The sequence below is a fragment of the Euprymna scolopes genome, chromosome 2 (genome assembly GCF_053919585.1).
Source record: "Euprymna scolopes isolate OS-2025 chromosome 2, ASM5391958v1, whole genome shotgun sequence".
NCBI lineage: Eukaryota > Metazoa > Mollusca > Cephalopoda > Sepiida > Sepiolidae > Euprymna > Euprymna scolopes.
Window position 1 is genome coordinate 75,946,505 of NC_136483.1, and position 25,231 is coordinate 75,971,735.

At 34.4% G+C, this 25,231-nt stretch overlaps 1 protein-coding gene across 6 annotated transcripts in view; it reads right to left on the minus strand.

Moving 5' to 3' along the window:
* Positions 1-25,231, minus strand: part of LOC145292509 (transmembrane protein 248-like) — a 133,491-nt gene that overhangs the window by 35,230 nt on the left and 73,030 nt on the right. For 5 of the 6 annotated variants that reach the window (XM_080138731.1, XM_080138734.1, XM_080138735.1 and 2 more), the window contains one exon: positions 2,990-3,149. In XM_080138731.1, coding sequence (XP_079994857.1) covers positions 2,990-3,145 — 156 coding nt within the window. In that variant the 5' untranslated portion in view covers positions 3,146-3,149. Of the gene's footprint in view, positions 1-2,989; positions 3,179-25,231 lie in introns of all 6 variants that reach the window. The other variant, XM_080138732.1, reaches the window with a different exon arrangement.

Sequence of the window (25,231 nt, forward strand, 5' to 3'; positions counted from 1 at the left end):
ATAGTCAATAGCATGCCCTTTATTCTTAATAACTGCCTGTAACCGTTTTGGATATTTATCAACAAGGTTTTTACAAGCATCAACACTGATTTTTGACCATTCTTCAATGCAGTAGTTCTCCAAATCCCTCAAATTTCTAGGTTGCCGCTTTTTAACCTCAGTTTTCAATATGTGCCAGAGGTTTTCGATAGGGTTCAGGTCGGGACTCTGGCTAGGCTATTCCAAAACATTAATTTGATTATCCTCAAACCATTTCTTGACTATTTTGACAGTATGTTTTGGATCATTATCCTGTTGAAGGACCCAGTTTGATCCTAAATGGAGCTTCTCCGCATCCTGTCTAATGTTTTTCTGGAGTATCTCCAAATATTGCTCCTTCTTCATGGTTCCATCTATCTTGACCAAACTTCCTGGACCACTAGCCGAAAAGGAGCCCCAAAACATTAGGCTACCACCACCATGTTTCACCGTGGGTATGGTGTTCTTTGGGTTGTAAGCTTCTCCTTTCTTCCTCCAAACGTAAGAAGCATCCATATGGCCAAACAATTCAATTTTTGTTTCATCAGTCCACAAAATACTTGAGAAAACGGACTCTGTAGAATTCACATGGGTCCTAGCAAACTTTAGATGTGCTGCAAGGTGTTTTCCGGTGTGCAATGGAGTCCTTCTTGGTCTTCTTCCTTTCAGACCATTTTCATGCAGAGTCCTTTGCAATGTTTACCTTGATATTTTTATGCCAGAAGACTCCAGATTTTCTAAAATGTCCTTAGTAGTGGTGGTTGGATTTGCATTAACACTTCTTACAATATTCCTGGTGGCTCTAGCAGACAGTTTCCTTTTCCTTCCTCTACCAATCAAGTTGTTTGTTGTGTGGTGGCTCTGGAATTTTTTGATGATGCTCTGTACTGTTGCTGTAGGGACCTACAAATTTCTTGGAAATTGACTTGTAACCTAAACCATCCTCATGTGAATTAACAATTTTAGTCCTAAGATCATTACTAAGCTCTTTTTTTCTTCCCCATTCTAATAATTTTTATTCTTTTATTGGTTTTAAGATTATATCATTTTAATTTCTGAAAAATGCAAAAAACGTAATGAAATTAATCAAAGGTTGTATAAAAGCATTCAAAATAAGAATCAAACAGGAAACAAACAGTCAGAAACTCGATTAATACTGAAAGAATAAGGGGGTATGATTATTTTTGAACATTGCAGATTTTATAAATAGCTGTATATTTCTTTTATTACAAGTATCCCGAGATTTTAAAATGACGAAAATTATCAGAAGAGGTTTATTAAGAATATGTATCAATATGGACGTAAACAATAAATTCTTACAAAGTTACACCTAATAAACTCAATTTTCAAGGGGGGGTATGAATAATATCGGGCACAAGTGTATATATATATATATATATATATATATATATATATATATATATTTTCTTGAAAAAGATGTCTGCCTCAACAGAAAAATGTTCAACAAAATGTTTAACTGGAAAATTATTTTACCGAAAAACTATTAATATTAAACTAAAAAGGAAGATACTAGAATTAAAAAATATATTTTATTTACACTCAAATCAGATGTGCCTTATGCACTAATAAAAATGCAATTGGCATTTTGTTGCACTTTTTAAGATTTTAAATATTTATAAATTTTCTCATTATAAAAAACGATTATTATATTGATTATAATTTTTTGACAGAAGAAATAAAATGAATTGCATATAAAACATTAGAAGAAAAATTTTAAATCATAAGAAAAATCTAAAATCAGTAAATTATCAATAAATTTTGTCATAATAAAAATGTTTATTAGATTAATTTTGATTTGTAAAAGAAAACATGACATTAAAAAATCCAAAATTGGCGAATTTATTCAATTTTGTCATAAAAAACGATTGTTTTATTAATATTGCTAAGAAAACGTTTTACTTCATAATCAATCATACATAAATTATGTTTGTAGTATGTGAAGAAATTTTTATGATGACAAAATTTATTAATTATTTGCTGTTTTGAAATTTTTTCATTATCGTTTTGTTTTGCAATTTAAAAAGAATTCAATATAATGTTTTATATAAAAATATATTGACGATTTAATGATTTAAAATATTTCAATCGTTTTTTTTAATTACAAAAAATTAAAATCAATTTAATAAATAATCATTTTTTACAAAATTTATTTACAACATTTGACAATATTTATTGATATAATTGGATGATTTAAAATTTTTCTTCTAATGTTTTATATGCAAAGCCGAGGATTGAACCTAAAACCATTGCAGTTCTACCCATTAACCCATAGGAGCTGCGCCCATAAATAACCTCAACAAATGTCTATTTTAAACAAACATTCGTCCACCACTTTTATAGTGCTCAAACCGTTTGTTTACCAACAAGCAGTGAGCCTTGCATTTTTCAGCTAATTTAGTAGCGGGTGAGATTATTTACGATAGTGCTCTACTCAAAGAGAGGGGGGAGGGCTTAAAATATATTTGTAAACCAATACATCAATACAAGTAGTATAAAGACTCACAAGTACATGTGTCAACTATGAGGCTACATATCAGATGGCTTCAAAAATGCTCTATCTTTTGAGGGAGAAGAACTAGATGATCAGAATGTATGTACTTTAAAAAAGGGATGTGGATGAAAAAGAGAAGTTAAGGTGAGGTAGGTGGTTTTTGATTATAGATTGTGTGACTGCTTAGTTTGGAATTTGAATAGAATTTTTACCGTTCCAGAAACTCTACAAGTTTCTATTTTTAGTATTCAAACAACATATTCTCATGTAATGCATCTTTCCTAGCAAACAAATGCCAGTTGAGAGTCTTGTCCCCCACCCTATATGTAAATTATAAGAACTTGGAAGAGTATCATAGATCAAATTGTTTAAGATTATAGTTGATGCTAAGATAAAAATAAAACTTCATGTGGTAAATATTGTTTGTGAAAATCAAGTAATAAATGAAAATAAACTCACCTCTGTAATATCTGGATTGGTTATCTCTCGAACTTTGATGAAATAAGCAAGGGTAAGAAGCACAACAGCAAACGCCCCAAGACACACCATAAAAATGATAATTGGGGGGCGGCTGGTGGCAAAGCCCTTTAAGTTCTCATAGACAGGAAATGCCATCTATCTGGAAAAAAAAAAAAAAAATTGAATTTTCTGAAAATCTTTTGTAGAAAGTATAAACAAAAAAGAATGAAGAGTGTAGAGAGGGAAAAGAGGAAGGGATACAGAGAGAGGGGTAAAGAGAAAAGAAAAGCAGAGAGTGTGAGAGCAAAAGAGAAAAAGAGAGAGAGAGAGAAAAGAGCAGAGAGGGGAAAAGAGAGGGAGGAGTCTATCCTATATCACTAGAGAAACGCGTTTTCAAATATTTGGAATTTCCAAATATTTAAGTTCTTGCAAAAATAAACTTGATTTACATAAACCACCTCCTCTTACTATTTCTTGTATCATTTCTCCATTATTTATGTTACTAGGGGGGGGGGGAACCCGGCGATGTCCGGGTGTTTTGAGGTGTGCGTGGTTTTGGGTAAATCAAACTAAACTAAAATAAAAAAAAAAGTTTTGGTAGGTGAGTATGAGGATCGAACTCGAACCCTTGAGGCAAAGTTGGAAATTAAAGTGTGAAAAAAAAAAAAACGAAAAAAAAAAACATGCAACGTTAATCATTGGGCCACCGCGACATACAGCGGAGACACGTTTGAATTTATTTAACTATTAAAACAGGTGTCCGCAATAAAAGTTAACTCTGCTGCTTCCATTTGACCTAATTAAAAAGGTCAAATAGAAGTCACACAGTTAACTTTTGCTGCAAAGCAGCATTTGGGTTTGTTTACCCGAATTTGACTGTTTTTTCCTCAACAGATGTTGGGGAGGGGGAAACCAGCTCCCAATTGTACAGATTGAATAGCAATTGTCTGATATACAACATTGATCAAAGCTGATTGCTTCTGGACGTTTCCGGGCACAATGCCGAGAACACCTCCGTTTGAATTAGTTTCGCTTTTTATATGAAAAAGCCGAATCAACATGCGAGAAGGCAAAATAGCAATAATTTTGTAAAAATCGACGTAAATAAATCTATACGATACATGCGTTCTCTAATCTTAGATATTATTATCTACGGCCTATATAAACGGTTCTAAGCAATATACCCCTCCCCCCGGGACCGTGTGCGAGAAAAGCCTTTGCGAGACATACATGAAATGGTCACACACATTTTGCCTTTTATATATATACTAGCAGGGCTACCCAGCATTGCTCGGGACCGTATAAACAATGAAAAAACAAAAGCAGATATTGAACATATGTTTTATTCTTAGGGGAGAGGAATCTTTCATCTGTATGTATTATTTGTTTTATCTAACCTAGGACTGGTATTGTTCATGTTTTATCCCTAGCATAGGTAATTTACAGCATGTATATGAAATTGTTTTACCTTAGGGAGAAGAGAACAGGTAATATACAACATAATGTGTCTATATTACATCCCTGGCAATGCCTAGAAACCAGCTAGAACATGTATTTCAGTCAATCTATATTACATCCTGGGCTATGCCGAGAAACCAGCTAATCTCTATTTAGTGACTTGACCACCAAAATCCCTCCCTAAGTGTGTCCTTTCTTTTGAACTTATTAGATATAGGTATCTAGAAATGTGTGTGAAATTTTGTTGAATGCATTGTTCACTATGATTTTTTTTATTGTTCTACACAATATCAACTGTAGCGAAATAAAACAGTAAACTTAGTGTAGTGTTAGAATAAAGAGCAAAGGAAAAAATTAGAATCATATTCTGTACTTGCAAATCTAAATTTGCTAGCGTGTACCAGTATTTGCCAGGTTGTGGAAATTTGGAATTTATAACATACTAGCAGGGCTACCCGGCGTTGCCCGGGACCGTAACAACAATGTAATGATGACAGGTTTTTGGAGGGCCCCCCTTGAAGAAAACTGATCAGTTGACCTACTTCTAGTGATCCGTTTGACGTGAAATTTCGTTATTTGTCATCCGGGTGATGGGGCTTCAAAATGATAGCAAATTTGTCAAGTTTGGTTGTGTCTGTCAAAAGTTTTAGCGTTACATACAAACCTACATACACACAGATGTTTGGGATTTGGGGGCCCCCCTTGAAGAAAACTGATCAGTTGACCCACTTTTAGTGGTCCGTTTGACGTGAAATTTCGATATTTGTCATCCGGGTGATGGGGCTTCAATATGATACCACATTTGTCAACTCTGGTTGTGTCTGTCAAAAGTTTTAGCGTTACAAACAAACATACATACACACAGACGTTTGAGATTTATATATATAGATGTAGTGGCCTTTTCCTAGATACCTATTGCTAAAAATTATACTTTCATTTTGTTAGAAAAATCTCTCTTCGGATGCCCTTCATCATCCAAAATAAAAACAAATATTTTTATAATTGTTTCAGTACATTGCTACACAATGTGAAATTTGTTGACGTTTGTAAAAAAAAAAAATCATGAATGTGCTTATATTCCAAAAGAGAAAATATCAGTGCACAGTATTGAAAGTGTTTGAGATTCAAAAGTCGGTAACATTTCTACTAACTTCATAAGATGTCATGTGAGAAACTGAATTGAATATCAAGACATTATCTGAAGCGTTTTTATTTTGGTGTAACATATGTGTTTACAGTGAACCTTAACTTTTAATAAACAGCTTGGTATGCAATGACATAGGCCAAGAATCTTAGACAAAATATATATAAATTGGAAAAATGTGTGAACAAATGAAAAAAAAAAAAATGATCCGCTCAACTTGATGACATCAAGCACAGTAATATTTTAGTGAAGAAAATATGAAATTGATGTTCAGTGATTAGTTTGGATGAATGAGAAAATGTAATTGTTTGATGCATAAAAAATAACTCATTTGCTGTATTTGATATTAAGCAGCAAAATATAGTGATTTGAATATTAAGGAAAACATCAAATCAGATTATGTAAAAAAAAAAGATGAAAGTAGAAAATATATATTTTATGTTTATGAGTTTTGCCAATCAAAATTTTGTGGCAGAAATTGGGTGATTACCATGCAATTTTATTTTGGTAAAATTCTTAAATTATTTGAATGTTTATTATAATTTCTAATTAGTGACTTGTTATCATCAAAATCCGCCCCAAAGAGTGTCCTTTCTTTTATTAGGTATCAGAATAGGTATCCAGATTTCTACTTCTATACAAATGTGATATTTCAGATCTGTAGATAAAAAATTTGTTGAATATGTAGGTTGAGAATTGTTCTCTCGTTCTCTCTCTCTCACACACACATTCTCACTTTTATAGATATAATAGATAGATTATGCTAGATATATTTCCATATATCTGAATAATCTATATACAAATTTTCAAATCTGAAGATAAAAAATTTGTTGAGTATATAGGTTGAGAATTGTTCTCTCTCTCTCTCTCTCACACACACACACACATTTTCACTTTTATAGATATAATAGATAGATTATGCTAGATATATTTCTATATGTCTGAATACGCTACATACAAATTTTCAAATCTGTAGATAAAAAATTTGTTGAGTATGTAGGTTGAGAATTGTTCTCCCTCTCTCCTCTCACACATTCTCACTTTTATAGATATAATAGATAGATTATGCTAGATATATTTCCATATGTCTGAATACCCTATATAAAAATTTTCTAATCTGTAGATAAAAAATTTGTTGAATATAAAGGTTGAGAATTGTTCTTTCTCTCTCTCTCTCACACACACAGACACATTCTCACTTTTATAGACATAATAGATAGATTATGCTAGATATATTTCCATATGTCTGAATACCCTATATACAAATTTTCTAATCTGTAGATAAAAAATTTGTTGAGTATATAGGTTGAGAATTGTTCTCTCACTCTGTCTCTCTCTCTCTTGCTACCTCACACACACACACACGCAAACATTCTCACTTTTATAGATATGAGATAGATAATGCTAGATATATTTCCATATGTCTGAATTCCCTATATACAAATTTTCTAATCTGTAGATAAAAAATTTGTTGAGTATATAGGTTGAGAATTGTTCTCTCTCTCTCTCACACACACACACATTTTCACTTTTATAGATATAATAGATAGATTATGCTAGATATATTTCCATATGTCTGAATACCCTATATACAAATTTACAAATCTGTAGATAAAAAATTTGTTGAGTATATAGGTTGAAAATTGCTCTCTCTCTCTCACAGACACACACATTTTAACTTTTGTAGATATAATAGATAGATTATGCTAGATATATTTCCATATGTCTGAATACCCTTTATAACAAATTTAAAATCTGTAGATAAAAAATTTGTTGAATATATAGGTTAAGAATTGTTCTCTCTCTCTCGCTACCTCACACAAACACGCACACACACAAACATTCTGACTTTTATAGATATAATATATAGATTATGCTAGATATATTCCATATGTCTGAATACGCAATATACAAATTTTCTAATCTGTAGATAAAAAATTTGTTAAATATTTTTAATCCTTATCCTCGAGTGGCGTCTGGGCCTTGATAAGTGGTAATGCATATTTAACAAAATATAAATATATATATAACAAATTTACTGAATTTCCATTACTAACGATTATTGTATTGTCCAATTGACTACTGCACTTTTCAACCCTTATCCTCGAGTGGCCTCTGGGCCTTGAGAAGTAGTAATTACTAACGATTACTATATTGTCCAATTGACTACTGTGGACTTTTTAACTCTTATCCTCGAGTGGCCTCTGGGCCTTGATAAGTGGAAATGACTAAGTAACAAAAAATAGGTATATAACAAATTTCCCGAATTTCCATTACTAACGATTACTATATTGTCCAATTGACTACTGTGCACTTTTCAATCCTTATCCTCGAGTGGCCTCTGGGCCTTGATAAGTGGTAATGCGTATTTAACAAAATATAAATAGATATATATAACAAATTTCCCGCATTTCCATTACTAACGATTACTATATTGTCCAACTGACTACTGCACTTTTCAACCCTTATCCTCGAGTGGCCTCTGGGCCTTGACTTGATAAGTGGTATTATCCTTGAGTGGCCTCTTGGCCTTGATAAGTGGGAATACCTAAGAAACTAAAAAATAGTTATATAACAAATTTCCCGAATTTCCATTACTAACGATTACTACTGTGCACTTTTCAATCCTTATCCTCGAGGGGCCTGTGGACCTTGATGAGTGGTAATGCGTATGTAACAAAATATTATTATATATCACAAATTTACTGAATTTCCATTACTAACGATTACTATATTTTGTCCAATTGACTACTGCACTTTTCAACCCGTGGCCTCTGGGCCTTGATAAGTAGTAATGCCTATATAACAAAATATAAATATATATATAACAAATTTCCCGACTTTCCATTACTAACGATTACTATATTGTCCAATTGACTACTGTAATTTTAAACCCTTATCCTCGGGTGGCCTCTGGGCCTTATTGTCCAATTGACTACTGTGCACATTTTAACTTATCCTCGAGTTGTATCTGGGCCTTGATAAGTGGAAATGCCTAAGTAACAAAAAAAATAGGTATATAACAAATTTCCCGAATTTGACTACTGTGCACTTTTCAACTCTTATCCTCGAGTGGCCTCTGGGCCTTGATAATTGTTCATATATATTTTTTACAAAATATATATATAACAAAATAGGTTGGAGTCGCTGAATAACTCATCCTCCTGTTAAAGCGGTTCCATCCTCTTTCCCGAATTTGACTACTGTGCACTTTTCAACTCTCATCCTCGAGTGGCCTATGGGCCTTGATAAGTTGTAATATATATTTTTAATAAATATAGATGTATATATATATATATATATAACAAAACAGGTGTGAGTCGCTGAATAATTCATCCTCCTGTTGAATCGGTTCAATCCTCTTTCCCGAATTTGACTACTGTGCACTTTTCAACTCTCATCCTCGAGTGGCCTATGGGCCTATAAGTGGTAATATAGAGTTTGTACAAAATATATATATATATATATATATATATATATATATATATATATATATATATATATAAAACAAAATAGGTTGGAGTGGCTGAATAACTCATCCTCCCGTTAAAGCGGTTCAATCCTCTTTCACGAATTTGACTACTGTGCACTTTTCAACTCTCATCCTCGAGTAGCCTATGGGCCTAGATAAGTGGTAACATATATTTTTCAATAAATATAGATATAAATATATATATAACAAAATAGGTTGGAGTCGCTGAAAAACTCATCCTCCCGTTAAAGCGGTTCCATCCTCTTTCCCGAATTTGATTACTGTGCACTTTTCAACTCTCATCCTCGAGTTGCCTATGGGCCTTGATAAGTGGTAATATATAGTTTGTACAAAATATATATATATATATATATATACAAAAATAGGTTGGAGTTGCTGAATAACTCATCCTCCCGTTAAAGCGGTTCCATCCTCTTTCCCGAATTTGACTACTGTGCAATTTTCACCTCTCATCCTCGAGTTGCGTATGGGCCTTGATAAGTGGTAATATATAGTTTGTACAAAATATATATATATATATATATATGTATATATACATATATATAACAAAATAGGTTGGAGTCGCTGAATAACTCATCCTCCCGTTAAAACGGTTCCTTCCTATTTCCCGACTTTGATTACTGTGCACTTTTCAACTCTTATCCTCGAGTGGCCTATGGGCCTTGATAAGTGGAAACATATTTTTTAATAAATATAGATATAAATATAACAAAATAGGTTGGAGTGGCTGAATAACTCATCCTCCCGTTAAAGCGGTTCCATCCTCTTTCCCGAATGTTACTACTGTCCACTTTTCAACTCTCATCCTCGAGTAGACTATAGGCCTTGATAAGTGGTAATATATATTTTAAAATAAATATAGATATAAATATATATATAACAAAATAGGTTGGAGTCGCTGAATAACTCATCCTCTCGTTAAAGCGGTTCCATCCTCTTTCCCGAATTTTACTACTGTGCACTTTTCAACTCTAATCCTCGAGTGGCCTATGGGCCTTGATAAGTGGTAATATATAGTTTGTACAAAATATATATATATACATATATATAACAAAATAGGTTGGAGTCGCTGAATAACTCATCCTCCCGTTAAAGCGGTTCCATCCTCTTTCCCGAATTTGACTACTGTGCAATTTTCACCTCTCATCCTCGAGTTGCCTATGGGCCTTGATAAGTGGTAATATATATTTTGTAATTAATATATATATATATATATATATATATATATATATATATATATATATATATATAAAACAAAATAGGTTGGAGTGGCTGAATAACTCATCCTCCCGTTAAAGCGGTTCCATCCTCTTTCCCGAATTTGACTACTGTGCACTTTCAACTCTTATCCTCGAGTAGCCTATTGGCCTTGATAAGTGGTAATGTAGAGAGAAGAGAACGAGGGTGAGGGTGAGAGAGAGAGAAGAGAACGAGGGTGAGGGTGAGAGAGAGAGAAGAGAACGAGGGTGAGGGTGAGAGAGAGAGAAGAGAACGAGGGTGAGGGTGAGAGAGAGAGAAGAGAACGAGTGAGAGAGAGAGAAGAGAACGAGTGAGAGAGAGAGAAGAGAACGAGTGAGAGAGAGAGAGAGAAGAGAACGAGGGTGAGAGAGAGAGAGAGAGAGAAGAGAACGAGGGTGAGAGAGAGAGAGAGAAGAGAACGAGGGTGAGAGAGAGAAGATAAAGAGGGTGAGAGAGAGAAGATAAAGAGGGTGAGAGAGAGAAGATAAAGAGGGTGAGAGAGAGAAAATAAAGAGGGTGAGAGAGAGAAGATAAAGAGGGTGAGAGAGAGAAGATAAAGAGGGTGAGAGAGAGAAGATAAAGAGGGTGAGAGAGAACGAAGAGAAAGAGGGTGACAGAGAACGAAGAGAAAGAGGGTGACAGAGAGAGAGAGAAGAGAAAGAGGGTGAGAGAGAGAGAGAGAAGAGAAAGAGGGTGAGAGAGAGAGAGAGAAGAGAAAGAGGGTGAGAGAGAGAAGAGAAAGAGAGTGAGAGAGAGAAGAGAAAGAGAGTGAGAGAGAGAAGAGAAAGAGAGTGAGAGAGAGAAGAGAAAGAGAGTGAGAGAGAGAAGAGAAGAGAAGAGAAAGAGGGCGAGAGAGAGAGAGAAGAGAAAGAGGGCGAGAGAGAGAGAGAGAAGAGAAAGAGGTAGAGGGAGAGAGAAGAGGGTGAGAGAGAGTTGAGAAAGAGGGTGAAAGAGAGAGAGAGAAGAGAAAGAGGGTAAGAGAGAGACAGAAGAGAAGAGAAAGAGGGTGAGAGAGAGAGAGAAGAGGGTGTGAGAGAGAGAGAGAAGAGGGTGTGAGAGAGAGAGAGAAGAGGGTGTGAGAGAGAGAGAGAAGAGGGTGTGAGAGAGAGAGAGAAGAGGGTGTGAGAGAGAGAGAGAGAGAAGAGGGTGTGAGAGAGAGAGAGAGAGAAGAGGGTGAGAGAGAGAAGAGAAAGGTAGAGAAAGAGAGAAAGAGGGTGAGAGAGAGCAGATAAAGAGGGTGAGAGAGAGCAGATAAAGAGGGTGAGAGAGAGAGAGAAGAGGGTGAGAGAGAGAGAAGAGGGTGAGAGAGAGAGAGAAGAGGGTGAGAGAGAGAGAGAAGAGGGTGAGAGAGAGAGAAGAGGGTGAGAGAGAGAGAAGAGGGTGAGAGAGAGAGAAGAGGGTGAGAGAGAGAGAAGAGGGTGAGAGAGAGAGAGAGAGAAGAGGGTGAGAGAGAGAGAGAGAAGAGGGTGAGAGAGAGAGAGAGAAGAGGGTGAGAGAGAGAGAGAGAAGAGGGTGAGAGAGAGAGAGAGAAGAGGGTGAGAGAGAGAGAGAGAAGAGGGTGAGAGAGAGAGAGAGAAGAGGGTGAGAGAGAGAGAGAGAGAAGAGGGTGAGAGAGAGAGAGAGAGAAGAGGGTGAGAGAGAGAGAGAGAGAAGAGGGTGAGAGAGAGAGAGAGAGAAGAGGGTGAGAGAGAGAGAGAGAAGAGGGTGAGAGAGAGAGAGAGAAGAGGGTGAGAGAGAGAGAGAGAAGAGGGTGAGAGAGAGAGAGAGAGAAGAGGGTGAGAGAGAGAGAAGAGGGTGAGAGAGAGAGAAGAGGGTGAGAGAGAGAGAAGAGGGTGAGAGAGAGAGAAGAGGGTGAGAGAGAGAGAAGAGGGTGAGAGAGAGAGAAGAGGGTGAGAGAGAGAGAGAAGAGGGTGAGAGAGAGAGAGAAGAGGGTGAGAGAGAAGAGAAAGAGGGTGAGAGAGAAGAGAAAGAGGGTGAGAGAGAAGAGAAAGAGGGTGAGAGAGAAGAGAAAGAGGGTGAGAGAGAAGAGAAAGAGGGTGAGAGAGAAGAGAAAGAGGGTGAGAGAGAAGAGAAAGAGGGTGAGAGAGAAGAGAAAGAGGGTGAGAGAGAAGAGAAAGAGGGTGAGAGAGAAGAGAAAGAGGGTGAGAGAGAAGAGAAAGAGGGTGAGAGAGAAGAGAAAGAGGGTGAGGGAGAAGAGAAAGAGGGTGAGGGAGAAGAGAAAGAGGGTGAGGGAGAGAGAGTGAAAGAGGGTGAGGGAGAGAGAGTGAAAGAGGGTGAGGGAGAGAGAGTGAAAGAGGGCGAGAGAGAGAGAGAGAAGAGGAAGAGGTAGAGAGAGAGAAGAGGAAGAGGTAGAGAGAGAGAAGAGGGTGAGAGAGAAGAGAAAGAGAGTGAGAGAGAGAAGAGAAAGAGAGTGAGAGAGAGAGAAGAGAAAGAGAGTGAGAGAGAGAGAAGGGAAAGAGAGTGAGAGAGAGAGAAGAGAAAGAGAGTGAGAGAGAGAGAAGAGAAAGAGAGTGAGAGAGAGAGAAGAGAAAGAGAGTGAGAGAGAGAGAAGAGAAAGAGAGTGAGAGAGAGAGAAGAGAAAGAGAGTGAGAAGAGAAAGAGAGTGAGAGAGAGAGAAGAGAAAGAGAGTGAGAGAGAGAGAAGAGAAAGAGTGAGAGAGAGAGAAGAGAAAGAGAGTGAGAGAGAGAGAGAAGAGAAAGAGTGAGAGAGAGAAGAGAAAGAGGGTGAGAGAGAAGAGAAAGAGGGTGAGAGAGAAGAGAAAGAGGGTGAGAGAGAAGAGAAAGAGGGTGAGAGAGAGAGTGAGAGAAGAGGGTAAATGTGCATCTTTTTTTTATAGTAGGTAATGCTTGGGAAACTGTGCACGCGGCCCCCCCCTCCCTCTACAAAAGCGGTTCCATTCATAAGGAAAACAAACTCGTATAAAAGTAATTTTTGTGTAATCAAATGGCCTCATACTGCTACCCCCCTCCCCCTTACAGTTTAACAGAGGTAGGAGGTAAAAACAAAATGGCTAAAGCCTTGTTTACATGGTAAACTATAGCAAAGAGCATAGTCATCTTCGCCGGTAAAAAACTTCAAGCAAAAATAAAAACATTTTCCCTACGTCAATTTTCGTGTAATTTTGGGATTCTGCGTTTTTAAATGCGATAAATCCGTTGGTAATAACGGTTCGACTCGAAAACTAAAATTTAACTGTGTTATAGTATCAATTACTCCTCGAAGGCAGCTTTAATGTACCTCAGCGCAGCCGACATTTTACTGAGCTGACGTCACGTCACGTGACACGTAATGAATAACGTTAAAATGACAGGTTTTTTTGGGGGCCCCCCTGGGAGAAAACTGATCAGTTCACCCACTTCTAGTGGTTCGTTTGACATGAAATTTCGATATTTGTCGTCCGGAGGATAGAGGTTCAATATGATACCAAATTTGTCAAGTTTGGTTCCGTCTTTCAAAAGTTTTAGCGTTACAAACAAACATACATACATACATACACACAGATTTTTGGCTTTTATATATATAGATACTAGCAGGGAGTACCCGGCGTTGCCCGAGTGTTTGGAGGTGTGTGTGTTTTTGGATAAATCCAAACTCCGAGGGAGGGTTAAAATTAAAAAAAGTTTTGGTAGGTATGAGGATCGAACCCAAACCCTTGAGGCAAAGTTGGAAATTAAAGTGTGAAAAAAAACGTGCGACGTTAACCATTGGGCCACCGTGAAATACTAATGGAAGCATGTTTGAATTTATTTAACTATTTAGAATTGGCAGGTGCACGTTTTAATGACTTAATGAGGTCAACTTTGAGTGCGGGACAGTATTTTAGTTACTGCGGTAACGCTTTTTTATTTTCCAAGATATTATGGGGAGGACCAGCTCCCCATAACAAGGGGATTGTCCAAATTGAATAGCAATTGTCTGATATAAGGAAAAATTTTCACATTGATCAAATCTGATTGCTTTCGGACATTTCTGGCGATCGCGACCGGGAAAAAATACCGCCCGAATCAGTGTCGCTTTTATTATATGAAAACGCCTAATCCACATGCGGCGAGCGAAAAATGTTGAATATTTATCTTTTCAAATTCGAGCAAATTAAATAGACAGGCGACCTCCGTTGTTAACTCGTAGATATTATGATTTATATGTGATATAAAAAGTTTTAAGAAGTTGTGAGACAACCGACCGCTTCTCGGGGGGTACCTGGCGATGCCCGGGTGTCTTGAGGGGGAGGGTAAATAAAAAAAAAAATGTTTTGGTAGGTATGAGAATTGACCCCCGTACCTTTGAGTTGGAAATTAATGTGTGAAAAAAAAAACAAAAACCGGGCGACGTTAGCCATTAGGCCACCGCGACATACAACATACACAGGTTTGAATTTATTTATTTAACTATAAAAACAGGTGTGCGCAATAACAGTTAACTCTGCTGCTTTCATTTGACCTTCTTAATTAGGTCAAATAGAAGTCACGCATCGTTTGGGTTTGTTTACCCAAATTTGACTTTTTTTTCCCAACAGATGTTGGGGAGGGGAAAAGCAGCTCCCAATTGTCCAGATTGAATAGCAGCTGTCTGATATACAAGACTGATCAAAGTTGATTGCTTCTGGACGTTTTTCCCGGCGCAATGCCGAGAATACGTCCATTTGAGTTTAGTTTCACTTTATTTATACTAAAAAGTGAAATGAACACACGAGAAGGCAAAATAGCAATAATTTTGTAAAAAAAATCGACGTAAATAAATCTAGACGCTACATGCGTTCTCAAATCCTACATATTATCTACGGCCTATATAAACAGTTCTAAGCAATAGTACCCCCCCCCCCGGAGCGTGTGCACAAAAACCCTTTGCGAGACATACACGAAATGGTCACACACCTTTTGCCTTTTATATATATAGATAGACTAGCAGAGGTACCCGGGTGTTTGTAGGTGTGTGTGGTATTAAATAAAAAAGAACCCGAGAAGGGCTGGGGGGATGGTAGGATCGAACCCGAAGCCCTGAGGCGAAGTTTGAAAATAAAATCGGCCAGCCAGAATGAGTTACTGAAAGATGTTTGAATTTATTTAAGTAAGAACCAAATTGACTGGTGCGCGCCCGGAAGTCGTCGAGCGTGACGTCATCAATGACCAGGTTTGTTTGTTATAAGCGAAGTAAAAAAAGAAAACGCTTTAATTAAGCGGGGGGTGGGGGTAATCAAAACATCGAAAAAAAAACACAAAAAAAAACTAACATAAGGCAAACGAATGATGAAAACAGAAAAACAAATTAAAATTAAAAAAAAAAAAAAAAAAAAAAAAAAAATCGGTGGGTACCCGGGTGTTTTTGGATGTGTGGTCAGGGTGGATAAGTAAAAAAAAAAAACAGAAAAACGAACATTATGTGAAAAATGGCTTAAATAACACTGGTTCAATTTTTAAATTTTAAAAAATCGAAAAAAAAAAAAAAAAGACATCTCACACCACGATTCGAACCCAAAACGTTTAGATAATGAACCAACGTGCTAATCAACTGACCTAACGCGACATACATGAAATTTGTTCAGTTTTTCAACTATTTAAAGTAAATCAGGTCATGACGTCATCTGGCGCATGCATAGAACTGCTCGTCGCCACAAGAAGACCGTTTTTGTTGACCCCCCGTCTAAAATTGTTGATTCGGGGTGAAAAAATGAACGTTTTTGGCCAATTTTTCGAGTGAAGGATGGGGCTTCGATATGATACCGAGTTTGTAAATTTTCGTCGTGTCTGTCGAAAGTTTTTAGCCGACACACAAACATACATACATACATTTTCGCTTTTATATATATATAGATTTACCCTTCCTCCCACTATTTAAAACATTCCTGTTCAGATGAAAAGTGTGCACAGTAACAAGGGAACATCAAAGTTTTAGTAATATACAATGTTTTAATTGTTAACCTTATTCGATGTAATAAATAGCTTCCCAAACTTTTAATATATGAAGATTTTTTAATTTTAAATTTAAACAATTTTCTATTTTCAACAATTTAAATATTTCAAAATGTCATGAAGTAATTCTATTTTTTCTTTCAACTATTAACAAAAGATTAAGATGGCTGATTGGTTTATATAAAAAAAAAAACAGTGGATTTAATTTTGTAATTAAATTTCATTTTAAATAGGATTCTTTTAAATTCGTTTTATTTTATGCTATTTCATTGTTTACTTCAAATAAAGGAAAATAATGTGTCAGACAGACAAGAAAGTGACACACAAGAAGTTACAATTCTTTATTAACATAAATTTTCATTCTATCAAAACTTCTTAAATTACTTCCCCATGTTTATTTATTGTACCTCTGACTAGAATGTATACCCAATGTTAAAGTTGCTGCTTTTTGAGAATCAATGATTTTAATAAACATCCGATTTAGGCATTTGTTTTAATACAAAGGTTAATCAAGGAAACGGAAGCCCATTACTGATAACTCGTGAAGATAAACATTATCCATGGCAACAAGCAAGCAGCAGCAGCTGATAAATATACTACCATTATTGTAATCAAGGCAGTCAATTTTCTTTTTATTGTTGCAGAGAGGAGGGGGTAGCTAGAAAAAAAAAAAAAAAATGAGTAATAATAATTCAATTTACAAAACGAAAATACTGTCACCTCTAGATTATTCATTTCTCCTATGTTAAGAATTCTTCATTTGGTTGGGATAAATTTTACCATTAATCTTTCCCAACCAGAGACATTTTTGAGATTTTGAGTAAAAAACATTATGGATTCTTTGGGAGTGATTATGCTATATATTTTAACCAAAGAAACATTTTTAACATTATCACTAGGGCTATGACAATAGCATATTCTTTTCATTGTTTTGACTCTCGAGTGTGTATCTGTTGATATTTTTTATATGCTTTTATATAAAGTGATATGGTTCTCGGTTGATGAACTATGTAAACGTGTCGGATATATACTCTAGAGTCAAAATAATGATAAAAATATTCTGTTGTCATAGTCCTAATTATCACACACACACACACACACACACACATACCAACTAAACATCAAAACACTTCGTAGACACACATGAAAGATAAAAGGATTTGGTCTGGATGTTAAATTTCAGAAAAAATAAAAGCTAAAGATAAAATTCCATCACAATAATAAAACAAAAACATCATAATGTCTATAATATATAAAAGGCCTATCTAATTCTCATTTGCTGCCATCGATAGATTGCATCCTACATATTCAATACAGTAGAATTGTACCAGTTTCATAGTTAATAAAAAAAACTTTCCAAAGTTATGTTTTCAGATTAAAAACAATTCAAAATCTTCTTTCTCATAACATTTTAGAATAGGTATAATTTCTACAATTCCTTTGTTTTAAATTCATGCATTACATACTATTTTTTTTTTCAGTGGTTACACACAAGCATTTCAATTCTTGATTTATTGAGAAATAAGAAAGGATATATATTTATTGTAGCAGTTACCAATTTTGCGCACTTCTCTCACTTATTTCGAGCTAGCAAATACCAGTTCTTACCATAAACTAGCATAGTTGTCAGACGAGAAAGTGCGTCAGTGATTATAGACACATTAATTAATCAGATGTCTGTTCTTACTTATAACAAATGTTTTAAATTTTTATTCCTACAATTCCTCCTAGTGTTTCATTTCAAATTAATAAAATAGTAGTACCTTCCTTCCAGTATTAGTGTGGACAATTATTTACCCACCCACCCCATTTTAAAACAGGAAAAAATGTTTGCTGATATAAATATGTTGCTACAGGGTTGCTCTTTTTTATTTTTATGAAAATCGCTTCAGACAAGGCATAAAGCCACTTGAGAAATGATGGAGGTAAAAAATATATTACTTGTTGATCAAAAACTAGTCAATAAGTGTTAGATAGATTCTGACCCAAAATTAAATAGTCATAAAAATAATGTTCATGATTTATCAAATTAAGAATGTTATAAATAATACTTAATATATATATATATATATATATATATATATTAATATATAAAAAAATTGTATTCCTGTTTATTTGTTTGTTCACACTTTGATCAATATATACAAAAAGTCCTCTACTTTAATATTTCATTTATTTCTATATATATAGTAGGATTCTTTCAAAATATACGATTATGAGGTCACCTCATTTGCATATTATATTAAGGAAAATCGATTTTATTAAATAGCTGTATGTTAGTTTAAGTTTCTAGCGAGAGAGTTGTTTTAAATGTTCTATTTAAGATTGTTATTTTATCAACTTTAAATAACAATTATATTGATAATATATTTAATTTAATTTATTTGGAATTATTATTACTGACATCGATTTTTTTTTAGAAACAGGGAGAGCTATTTCCTCTGATGAGTTTTTTTAAACTGAAAAGATCTCATTTGTTTTTTTTTTTTATTATTCTTGAAACAACTATACAGAATCTTTGAGCATTCCGGAAACTAAACCCCCTGACCAAAAAAAAAAAAAAGAAACAAGTCAAAATTTTACTTTATTTACAAAAAAAAGTCAATGAAAGAAAACACCTTTACAAAAAAACAAAACAAAAACAAGCCAATAAAAAGAATTCTATTTTGTTCTTAAACTTTTCAAATGCATTAATGTTTATAAACCTTATTATTTCTAGAGTGCGCAAAGTCATTTGCAAATTAGCTTTTCCCTTTATTCACATTTCAGGTTGGAGTCTGCCTACATGACCATTTTTTTTATCTTTATTTTTTCTGATCGCTCTGACACTCGCTGCTATTTCTATTGAAAAAAAAAAAAAAAAAAAAAAAAAATTGTTTTGATTCATTTATTTAAAATTTTTTTTGGGGAAGGGGGGATCGGGGGCTGTGCATGAGCAACAAAAAGTGCTCAATATCCGGAGAATAACTTCTCTTTGTATCGCTTCTGCCGAAATATCTGGTGGAGAAGGTATAACGTACTTCTTTTTACATGTTTTTATCCGTTCTTTTATTTTTGGAATTGTTGTGGGAGTATCAACGTTGCGCACAATAAAAATGATTAATATTCTTAGTATAGCAGATGTGTTCTAAACGGAACTTCATATTGATCCGGACAATGCCGGGTACCCATGCTAATAAATAATAAAAATACTTATATGAGATTCAATAGTGAAAGCAGGAGTTTTCTAAATTCTTCATTTTTCCCTGAGAATTGCTTCTGCAAAGGTCTCATTAGTATATAATAAAGCTGATCTGTTTGTTAAATTAGATTTTTGGTAGTGTAACAGTTTTGGGTCTAACGTATATTGGCATTCTGGATGGAAATCCTGTGGGCTAGACCCAAAACAGTTACATGGGGGCTCGCCCGAAGAATCAGTACTCACCAAGCACATAGGGGACTGCTGGAGGATCAGTCACACGCCAAACATGTGTAACCCCCCCCCCCATTGCTTGAATAATAATCCTCATTGGAATACCTGACCATTGTACACGGACAAATAACGCAGAATGATGGAAATCGATGAGTTCATAGAAAATCCATCCCCAGATAGGTTATAAAGGTTCAAGAAAGAAGAAATAAGTTACTGTCTGATTCTGAACAATAACTGTGATTCGATTTTTTTTTTTTGTTAAAAAAAAAAAAAAAAAAAAAAAAAAAAAAAGGAAGTGGTGGAGGGGAGGGGTGTTACTGTTCATTTATAGGTGGATGGGCATTTCCACATCACGGAAGTATGTTCTAGTGATGGAATTACACAAGCTGAACAAATTATTGGTTGTCAAAGTTTCACGAGTTTCTTAAATTTCCACTTTAACTCATAAAACCGTTAAAAGTCATGCAGAAAATAGAAAATATATGAATGAAATATAAAAAAATTTGTTTGGGGATTGTGGGAGTGACAAAGTGAAAAATACTATAATTACACAACTGCTATTTTAGTGTGTCATCAACAAAAGATGAAACAAAGGTAACTAATCTTATTTTATGACCAAGTTGAATCTGTATGATGAACACTACATGTATGCACCTCTATCATATCTATAAGCACCTCCAATACGTGCCACAGTTTTAACCCCCACTGTATGTAACACACAATGTAACTAATTTAATATATTATCATCCTAACTTTTTTACTATTCAAAAGAAGCTTCAAATAAACCAATATTTTAAAAAAATTAGTTACAGTATAATGCGAGGCTAAAATCATGTTTACATTATCAACACTTTAAAACAATGTTCCTATCTAGTGATGTTTTTGAAGCCATAAACATACCCATGTTTAAAAAATCTAGTAAAAAATCAAATAATGGATTTTCGATAATTATTCATTTTTAAATTAATTTACTTATTAAAAGTAGGTTTCGTTAAGTATATGAGGGGAAATATTTTTTTAGGTGTTCTACCCCCCCCCCTATATTTCATGACACAAAAACTAAACAAAATAAATTTAAGGCCATAAATATTGCAACATTTTAAAAGCTGAAGTGTTTAAACAATTAAAAATACTTATATAAAAACCATTACAAAATTTACTTATCTTGAAGTTGTAAATAAAAAAATGGACAAAAACAAATCAATATTCTATTAAAAAACAAAATCTATGTCTTTTCTTGATATGTGAATTACAAAAAAAGGAATTCTAAAAGATAATTAATTTTAAAAAATTTAAATGATATTAAATTACAATATTCCATGATATGAAGTTTTAAAAAGAATTTTTTTATTAAAAGATTTCCAATATTAAAAAATATATTCATATAATAGAATAGGAAATCCAGCATCAACCTCAAAATAATTCATTTTTTAATTTGTATGTTTTAATTGAAGTGGCAAATTAATTTTTGCGCCTTTTTTCCAAAAAATGTATGGAGGTTTCTAATTAACAGTCTCATTATTTACACAATTTTCATCAACAGAGAATGTTAAAATTTAATATGATTAACTCGTCTGTGTAGTTTGTTAAAAAGAAATCTTTGTTTTACGAAAGGTAAGTCTTGTATTATTTTTTATCCATTATTTTGTTTATACAGAAATTTCTGCATAAAATGTATAAGTTTATCGATTAACGTGTAACTTTTTATTGTTTTTGAAGGGTTTTTTTTTTCTCACAGATTGATATGATTAACTAGTTTTCTTTTGGTAATATACAAGATATTACTTTCTTTGGAACTTACGCACTTATGTTACCTTGCTAAAATAATAACATTATTTAGAAATCAATTCTCTACATGGGGAGGGAGTTTTATAACTATTTTGTAATTTCTACCTAACAATGTGATAAAAAATATTGTAAAACTGGAATTTAATTTGAAAATACGATTTAAAAAATAGCACGGTAACATAAGTAACCATCTACAATTTATTTAATGAAAAATCAAAATAATTTCAGTTTAATTTTATTTTCGCTACTTTTTTCAATGACTACTGTTGAAATGTTAATATTTTATATTTAACATACAAATACTTATAATATTATTAATCATTAAACTCTATAACAACAATTATTATAAACTAGGATAATATGCAGCCAAATATTTATAGTAACCTTTTATTTTGTTTAGATGAATATCAAAACCATTTTGTCAAGCAATGCATCAGTAAAACCTGGAAAGGGGGATATTGTATTTTTTTTATATAAGCAAACAAACAGATTAATTGATAACCTATTTTTTTTTTCAATTGTTCGTTTGCACAACAATTTCAATGCAATTGTTAAAAAAGAAAAACTATTAAAAATAAATTTCATTTTGCAGATGATAGAATACATTTGTTTATTGCATAGCGAAAAATATAAGCCAAGCATATCTATTTTAAATTATTAATATTCCTAAATCAATATAACATAAATGTAAATATGAAAATCTGATAGCAAAAAAAACAAACAAAAACCTTACTTCCATTAAACATTATAGTGCCACTAAGCATCTGTAGAATTGACACAGAAAATAATGTATGCACCAAATGATGACGTCGCTGATATTGTGTAAAACCTTGGTGATTGTACACATAAAATTAGATGCCTCTACATATTTAAGTTTAAATATCTGTTCTAATGTCAAAACTAATAGATTTTCTAAATCACAAGAGAGAGGATATGTTTGTGGAGATAGCAGTGCAAAAATAATTTTTTTCTTAAACAACTCCAGCTAGTTTCAACCAAACAAGATCAAAGTGTGTGCATGTTGGGGGATGGGGAGTAAGGAGATAGCAAATCATATTTTTTTTTTTTTTTTTTTACAAAGGCATCACCACATTATCAAGGCCCAGAGGCCACTCAAGGATAAGGGTTAAAGAGTGTACAGTAGAAGTTGGTCAATATAGTAATCATTAGTAATGAAAATTTGGTAAATTTAATAACTTATATGGAACGGCTCATCAAGAACTTATTTACTTTAGACTTGAACAAAACCATATTGTAGTCAGCCGGAAAGCAGGAAAACGGAAGACAATTCCACAGGCGTGCAGTTCTAAGAAAGAAGCTTTGTTCATGGAATCTACGTTTAGGTTTAGGCACAGATAAAGAGTGGGGGAAATTATTGATAGTGTTTACAGCTAGACGAGTGTTTCTTGTGAAAGTTTGGCGAGGGGGGACCATAGATTGAAGCTCAGTTGAACACTTTCCATGAAAATAACGATACATCAGAGACAAACTCGCAACATCTCTTCTGTGAGATAGAGGTTGCAAGGAGGAGAAAAGGACATCTCCTACGAGGCTACGAAGTCTATTTTGAACTCTATCAAGGCAGGACAAGTTCTTTCTAGCAGCTCCTGCCCAGATGTGGCAACAGTATTCCATCCTTGGACGTACCTGGCTCTTATATAGATAGAGAATAGCATCAGCAGTGAGATATCTACTGGATCGATAGAAAGATCCCACCATTTTTCCAGCGGCCTTGGCAACAGATTTGATATACGTGTTCCATTTAAGATCAGGAGTAATGGTCAAGCCCAGAAGCTTGTCAAAACTTGAGGCCTCCTGAAGACGAGAGCCATTCATTTCAATTGATGACAAATGTGGATTAGAATGTTGATGATGTAAAGAGAGAAGCTTGGTTTTAGATGCATTAAAAGTAACCAGCCACTCCTTTCCCCATTGTACTACGTGCTCAAGATCAGAGGAGAGAGAATTGGAGAGAACTTGCTCGTTTACTGTCTTAGATGTGGTACCATAAATGGTAGTGTCGTCAGCATAAATGTCTACAAATGATGTAAGGATATGATTTGGAAGATCATTAATGTAGATCAGGAAAAGAGTTGGGCCCAGGATGGATCCCTGAGGGACACCGGCATTAATATTGTGAGCTTCTGATTTTTGCCCCTCAACTACTACTCTTATGAACCTATCAGAAAGAAATGATTTAATAATTGAGAAGACTTTTCCAGCTATACCATAGCTAGCGATCTTATGAAGTAAACCTTTATGCCATACCCTATCAAAGGCTTTAGATATGTCAAGAGCAATTGCCCTAGAAAGATTGCCACCGTCGAGAGATTTGCTAATCCTATGCGATATAACTGTAAGGACATCTGCTGTAGATCTAGCAGAACGGAAACCATATTGAGTGTCACTAAGAAGATTATTTTTGTTGAGATGTTTGATTACTTCTGTATTTAATACAGATTCTAGCAACTTACTCATGACGCACAGGAGACTTATTGGCCTGTACTGAGAGGGGGATGAGCGATCACCTGAATTCTTAAATACAGGGCATACTGATGAGATTTTCCAGGGAGATGGGAAACTATTCTCCTTAAGACAACGTTTAAACAGTTTTGTAAGTATGGGCGCTAGTTCAGGTTGAAGTTTTTTGAGTACTATAATTGGAATACCATCAGGGCCAGTTGCTTTACTGGAATCAAGGTTTTTGATTAGCTTGGCAACATCACGTACAGATATACGTATATCACATAGCGTGTTTTCTGATACAAGAGGAAATATTGGGGGTTGGCGGTCTTGGTCGCAAAGGGTAGAATTAGCTGCAAAGTTCTTGACAAAGAGTTTGGCTTTGTCTGATGCTGACGAGATTACCTCAGATCCATTGATAATAGTTGGGATGGAGCACACTCTTCTGTTCAGGATTCTGTTTGCTATTTGCCAAAACTGGTGGGAACCAAGCCGCTGCTCAGCTACTTTGGACTTAACAGATTGAGCATACAACTCTCTTGCGTTCCTTATTACTTTCTTACAATGTATTTGAGGAAACAAAAATCATCCAACTCTTCTATTCTCAACTTATTTGGATTCTTTAGACTATTGTTCTCATCTTGAGTGCTATTTTCACGTTTCTGTAGATGTAACCTCTGACCTTTTTCAAGTGTATCATGTTGAACTTGGAAATCTTTCTGTTGAATCTGTATGGAATTTCAAAGAAAATTCTTTAATATATGAGGGTACAGTGCTCCCACTATCAGCCATGACTAAGTAGAAGTCCTAATTTGCAATTGTATTTTAAGTATCGTCCACACAGAGGATTGAACTTTCAACCTCCAGAAGAGTGTTACAACAGAATTTTATCAAATATTTTATCCACTATGCTACGGCTTCTTGTGCAACAAAGACCAGTGGCATAGTAGATAAAGTTTTTGTAAAAATTTGACAAAGATTCTGAGTTGGACAAGATACACCTGAAGAAGGTTGGAAATTACATTGACTGAAATGTTGTGAAAACAGCACTCAAGATTGAGAATCGTAGTCCAAAGAATCCAAATAATATGAATAATCAATCCTCATCTCAAAAATTTACAAGTGTAATTTCCTATTCCCATCATGATTTTTTTTTTTGATGACTTAACCCTCATGGCATAAGTAACATTTTCAATTTTCAGAGAGAACCATCATAAAATAGAAGAGGGCAATATAAGATGAAAAAAACCCAAAAAAAACAAAAGAAACAAGAAAGATAAAGCAAAAGAGAGGAAGAAAAAGGAAAGTAAAATCCAGCCAAATAAAAAATAAGGAG